At 43.5% G+C, this 6,225-nt stretch overlaps 1 protein-coding gene across 1 annotated transcript; it reads left to right on the top strand.

The window, feature by feature from the left end:
* Positions 1-642: 642 nt before the first annotated feature.
* Positions 643-5,617, top strand: DDIT4L (DNA damage inducible transcript 4 like). Its single transcript, XM_055587807.1, has 3 exons — positions 643-811; positions 1,115-1,254; positions 3,125-5,617. The coding sequence occupies exons 2-3, from the start codon at positions 1,164-1,166 to the stop codon at positions 3,613-3,615; spliced, it is 582 nt and encodes a 193-aa protein (XP_055443782.1). The 5' UTR covers positions 643-811; positions 1,115-1,163; the 3' UTR covers positions 3,616-5,617.
* The last annotated feature ends 608 nt before the right edge of the window (positions 5,618-6,225 follow it).

The raw sequence follows: 6,225 nt of genomic DNA, 5'->3' as shown, positions 1-6,225 counted from the left end.
ATTAGTCATAGATGAAACGCTAGGAAGGTGCAGAGAAGACCCCAGGCTGGGAGCCTCGGATGCGGGAAGGCAAGCTAGAGCTGACCGCGTGCGGGAAAGGAGGGTACAGAAACCTTGGGACGCGACGCGAAGTAGAATGAATTCCGTCAGAGGCCAGCACTAAGTGCATAAATGGTGCCCGTTGAACAGTTAAATATATTCAAGCAAAGTGTTCCGCAGGTCAGAGCAGAGACTCGGGTCACTGTCATAGACAAAGTCAGAAAGCTTCCCGCCTCCCCGGGACAGAACTTCACCAAAGCCATCAGGATCGTGAGTGTGTGTGCACACGCTGGGGAGAGGGGCCGCACCAAAGAATCCAGGTTGGTGGCGGAGGCGAGCGATCACTTTGGGGAGAGTCGTGCACCCAGGATTGCACTCGTGGTGACCCGTAGCCCACCCAAGAAACAACAGGTGTCAACCCTACCGCAAACTTTTCCTCAACTCCCAGCGGCTCGCCTGGGGCTGCTGGAAATGTGCGGGTGGAGATGCAACCGGACCCCGGGGAGGCGGGGCCCGGGCCCGGGGCGGGGCGGTGCAGGTGGGCGGGCCGGGGCCCGGGTGAGGAGGCTGGGCATATAAAGTGCTCGCCACCCCCGCGGCGATGCAGCTTAGTGGAGCCTGAACCGCGGGGCGGGACGAGCAAGGTGCCGGTGGCTGCTTGGGCCCGCAGGTCACTGAGCCCCCGAGGGAGGGGGTTCCTGAAGACCAGGCCGGCCTCGATTTACCCGCTGCTGGACCAGCGAGCACGTCGGCCCCGGCGCACCCCCAGCATGTGAGGCCGGGGGCTGCCTGGGTGGGAGGAATGGGGGCGGGGGTCTCCGCTCCTCTGGGCTCAGGGGTGAGCTCCGCGGGGCGAATCGGTTCCAAGTTTTGCCAACTTTGAGTTAGTTGATTGTGGCTGTTAGTTGGGGTCTTTGCTCCCGGGGTTTTGTGAACCAGAGTTGCAGAGGCCGAGTCCACCCTTTTGGAAAATGAATGCCTCTCCTTGTTCGCTCCGGGGACGCTGGGCATTTTAGGAGCTCCTGCACGTCTTGCTTGCTTTTGCAAATCGGTCTTTCTTGCCTCCTTTTTCTAGCGCCCCGGAAAGGCCGTTCCGCCCCGCGAGGGAAACAGAGCCGTTGACCATGGTTGCAACTGGCAGTTTGAGCAGTAAGAACCCGGCCAGCATTTCAGAGTTGCTGGACCATGGCTTCCACCCGGGGAGCCTGCTAAATGGTGAGTTTCCCAACCGCCTCCCTTTCTTCCCTCCAAAGGCCGCCTTCCCTGGATGGATTGAGATTGGCGGGCATGCCTGTCGACCCTCTCCTTGAATTTTGGAGATGCGATAAAATCCATCTTAAAGAGATTCTTTAAAACAGCATCTTCTGTCTATGATAGTGAGAATCAAAAGAAGCAAAAAATAAAATCCCAAGGGGTACCTGGTCTAGTCTGTGGCTGATAGACTCCTTGGGATTAAAAACTATACAGGTCCCTACCCTACATTGTTGTGAAGTTATGATGAATTTTAAGTATACAGTTATGTGTGTTTTGACAAATGCATTCACCTGTGTAACTAGTACCATCACCTTCTGCCCCCAAAGCCCCACATACCCATTTGCTGTACCCACTCTACCTCTCCCCTGTCTCCAGGGAAACACTGATCTGCTTTTTGTCACTATAAATTACTTTTACCTCTAGGACTACATGCAAACGTATCATGTAATATGTACTCTTTGTATCTGGTTTCTTTCCCACAGCCTAATGATTTTGAGATCCATTTCATGCTGTTGATTCTATCAGTATGTGTTCCTTTTGGTTGCTGAGTAGTATTCTATTTGTGGATATACCCGTTATTTCATTTTTTAATGCCAAAGGGAAGCTTTAAAACTGCAGTGATGCTGGACATATTGTCTTGTAATTTTAAACAGTTTCTAAATTAACATGCTGTGCTGCCACTAAGGATCTGTGTGGGCATAGATCAATTGCTTAAGATCGTTTGGGCCTTCCTCATTTAGAAGGTGAAGTGGTTGATAATCTAATTTTATAAGCCAAAGCTCTAAAATTCTCTGTCTTCAATATAGATTTAAAAAAAGAGCCTTATAATTTGGAGTGCATTTGTTTTATTTATTTAAACACACACACACACACACACACTGTGACCTAAGTGTATAAGTGATATAGTAGCCAACAAAGGTGCAGAAGACTTCAGGCAGGGAGCCCACAGGGCATCTGCCTGTGACCTGCTCAGTTGACTGTGTGTGTGGTGTGGCATCCTGCCAAGGGGTAGGATTAATTTGGAAGGTAGGTGACCAAATGCAGAGCTATCTCTTTTCCTTTGAGCAAATCTAATTTTGTTTTCCTAGGACTATTTTGTTTTGCTTGGCTCCAAAAAAAAAAAACCCACCCAGCCAGTTATAAATATCCTTGCGAACCTCAGAAGTCTTCTCTGTGGGCAATTTTTAATCAAAGAGGTTGAAGCTAAAATAGGGATCTACAGGTCATTCCAGTAAAGACTTTTAAAGAAAACACAAATTTAATTGATGTTTAATATAGCTCATCATCAAGGTCATTTTAAGTTCATCACTAAAGAATAATAGCAAAAAAAGAAAAAACTGTTTTACAAGAATAAATGAATGAATTCTTAGAAAGTAATAATCCTTAGTCCAAAAATATTATTAACATTTTTAGTCCAAACCTAATGCATAGTCTCTATAAAAGGAAACTTGAAACCCCCCATAAGCAAATCAGGGAGCAGGATAGAAAAGAAAATCACTAGTATTCGAAAATAGCCATGAATAGATTTGGTTACATAGTCTTTAAGATTGTGTGTGTGTATACACATATAAGTTTATTGAAAAATGGTTATGGCCTACCTACCCTATTTATCAAAACCTTTATTTCATAGATGAACTTTCAGTCTCAGGTCAGTTGATTTGCTTTATTACTCAGAAAGTTAACAGCAAAGTGAGATCAAATGACTTCCAAACAAATATTAGAACAAGTAGATCTGATAGATAGAAATAAACAGTGTTGCCAAATCTGGGTGTGTTTTTCCTGCCCCTGGGTTGGTTTGTTTGTTTTAATCTTAAACTTCCATTTTCCACAGATTTTGACTACTGGGATTATGTTGTTCCTGAGCCCAACCTCAATGAGGTGGTATTTGAGGAGACAACTTGCCAGAGTTTGGTTAAAATGCTGGAGAACTGTCTGTCCAAATCTAAGCACACCAAACTTGGCTGTTCCAGAGTCCTTGTTCCTGAAAAACTGACCCAGAGGATTGCTCAAGACGTCCTGAGACTTTCCTCCACGGAGCCCTGTGGTCTGCGGGGCTGTGTTATGCACGTGAACTTGGAAATTGAAAATGTATGTAAAAAGCTGGATAGGATTGTGTGTGATTCTAGCGTGGTGCCCACCTTTGAGCTCACCCTTGTGTTTAAGCAGGAGAACTGTTCATGGACGAGCTTCAGGGATTTTTTCTTTAGTCGAGGTCGCTTCTCCTCTGGCCTCAGGCGAACTCTGATCCTGAGCTCAGGATTCCGACTTGTTAAGAAAAAGCTTTACTCCTTGATTGGCACAACAGTCATTGAAGAGTGCTAAAAGGGAAGCACTTGAAAGAGTCCTTTTTATGGTTGGGTAATAAAAACTTCACAGCTGCCCAAAGTCATTGTAGTTTGCCTTGCCTGCTCTCCGCAAGGCACACCAAACTGAAATCATCTTCCTTGGGTTTCATATTCACAGCCACCCCAACTGAAGGGCTTATTTGGGGCTATTGAGAGATGACCAGCGAGAGAATACATTGTCTGAATTTACCACAGTTTTTATAAAATGGAATGGAATAGAATAAGAAAAGAAGCAATACACTTTAGTTTTTTATTTGACTCCACAAGTTTTCCAGGTAGTCTTGCTAATAGACTGTAGAAACCCACTTTGCCTAGTTTGATTTTCATATGGCTTTTTTTCTATAAGTTTTCAGTGTGATCCTCTCAATCACAGAATCTTACATGAATGCTTTTTAGCCCATCGAAATTTCCAAAAGCCCATACTACCCATTTCCTGCCCCTACTCAAAGTTGAAGAGTTCTTATACAGGAGTATAAAATTAATCAAGTGGGTGAGCTTAATTAGATCCTAACCTCATGCAAAAGTGAATAAGGAATCTTGCATTGGGAACAGAGTCACAAACTTCTGTTTCTTTGCATCCTCTCCACTCTTCTGTTTCAGAGAGGTGGCAAAAACTTGAACTACCATTTCAGTAACCACAGTATTGTTTTAAATAATATGGTACAATACCTGCTCAGTTTTTCTAGTTCATAAGTATTTAATTTTATCTTTAAACTAGAAAAATGGAAAATGCTGATTTTTTTGCATGTAGTTGATTTCTCTTCTATTGAGTGAATGGTGAATGTATACAAGGATAAGTGAGTTCAGGTTCCTTTCACATTCACTTGATAATCTAGCTTCATTTTACTTTTACATATACTTAATCTCAGATATCACCATCTCACCATATCAGTGTTATCTCATCCTTGGCCTTTCCTGGGAACTGAAGGAAACTTCCTTAACCTGAAAATTCAAAGATAACTGCACACCATTACTTTCAATTTTTAAGATGGGCCTATTTACAAGGTCTCCTTTGGCTATGGATATCTGGTCTATGGGGCTCCCAGGTGGTACTAGTGGTAAAGAACCCACCTGCCAATGCATAAGACATAAAAGACTTGAGTTTGATACCTGGATTGGGAAGATCCCCTGGATCATCCCACTGGCATGGCAAACCACTCCAGTATTCTTGCCTGGAGAATCCCATGGACAGAAGAGCCTGGCAGCCTACAGTCCATGGGGTCACACAGAATTGGACATTACCAAAGCGACTTAGTGCACACACACATCTAGTTTATAGTACAGACTAGAGAATGAAAATTGTGATCTAGATAACCAGTGCATGCACACCCAGCTTTCTTCATCCTTGGACACCTGTCCCCAGGGAACAATAAAGGCCTTTATTTTTTTCTCTTGTTCCAACTAGCTAGATCTTTATCTTTTAATGCTAAGGAGAAAGCATAGCGTCCACATTATAATGTTCGTTCAGGAAGACCTTCACATCCTTGCTGTCGGTCATGTATAAGGAGCTTATTTAGGTCTCCTGCCCAAGCTATTGGCAGGAGTTTACATACCTGAGGCCGGCATTGTAGGGACCATGGCTTCAACCTAGTGTAATTCAAAAGCAGGTGTGATCCTGTTTCTAATCCCATAAATGATCTAAAATTTCACTATTCAAATCAGCAAGTGTTCCAACAAACAGAACTCTTCAAGTGCTTGGAAAGATAGCGCAAAGCCAATCTTACCGACTGGGCCAAGATCTGTTGAGTTGGTACTGCATGTCTGTTATTGCCTAGGGCTCTGAAGGTCATTGTGATTCTGTGGGTGAGGAATCTGGCCTGCATGTAGAATTGTTGTCCTTTTCCCACTAACAGTTGTCTTTGACTCTTGTTTTTTATACTCACAAAATAGTGATGGCTTTATAGAGATCCTTAAATTAATATTCCTGTTAAAGGAAATTAAGTTTGTCAATTTTGACAATAAACAGCATATATTTTTAATTCTCTTGTCCACTTTGTCTTTTCTGAGTTATGCAATGACCACCTTAAAATATATTTGACAGTATTTGAGGGAAGCTTTTAGAACAAGTATTTATCTCCATTTTGACAAAGGCTATTTGTACCCTTTATTATAACATTCTAGTTGTAAATTGCATGTGCTTATGTGTCAGACTTTATTCTTTTGGGCTCCAAAATCACTGCACATGGTGATTGCAGCCATGAAATTAAAAGACCCTTACTCCTTGGAAGGAAAGTTATGACCAACCTAGATAGCATATTGAAAAGCAGAGATATTACTTTGCCAACAAAGGTCCATCTAGTCAAGGCTATGGTTTTTCCAGTAGTCATGTATATATGTGAGAGTTGGACTGTGAAGAAGGCTGAGCACCGAAGAATTTATGCTTTTGAACTGTGGTGTTGGAGAAGACTCTTGAGAGTCCCTTGGACTGCAAGGAGATCCAACCAGTCCATTCTAAAGGAGATCAGTCCTGGGTGTTCATTGGAAGGACTGATGCTAAAGCTGAAACTCCAATACTTTGGCCACCTCATGTGAAGAGTTGACTCATTGGAAAAGATTCTGATGCTGGGAGGGATTGGGGGCAGGAGGA

This window comes from Bubalus kerabau, chromosome 7 (assembly GCF_029407905.1).
Source record: "Bubalus kerabau isolate K-KA32 ecotype Philippines breed swamp buffalo chromosome 7, PCC_UOA_SB_1v2, whole genome shotgun sequence".
Taxonomy (NCBI): domain Eukaryota; kingdom Metazoa; phylum Chordata; class Mammalia; order Artiodactyla; family Bovidae; genus Bubalus; species Bubalus kerabau.
The sequence above is the reverse complement of the archived record's forward strand: the minus strand, read 5'-3'. Positions and strand labels throughout refer to the sequence as shown.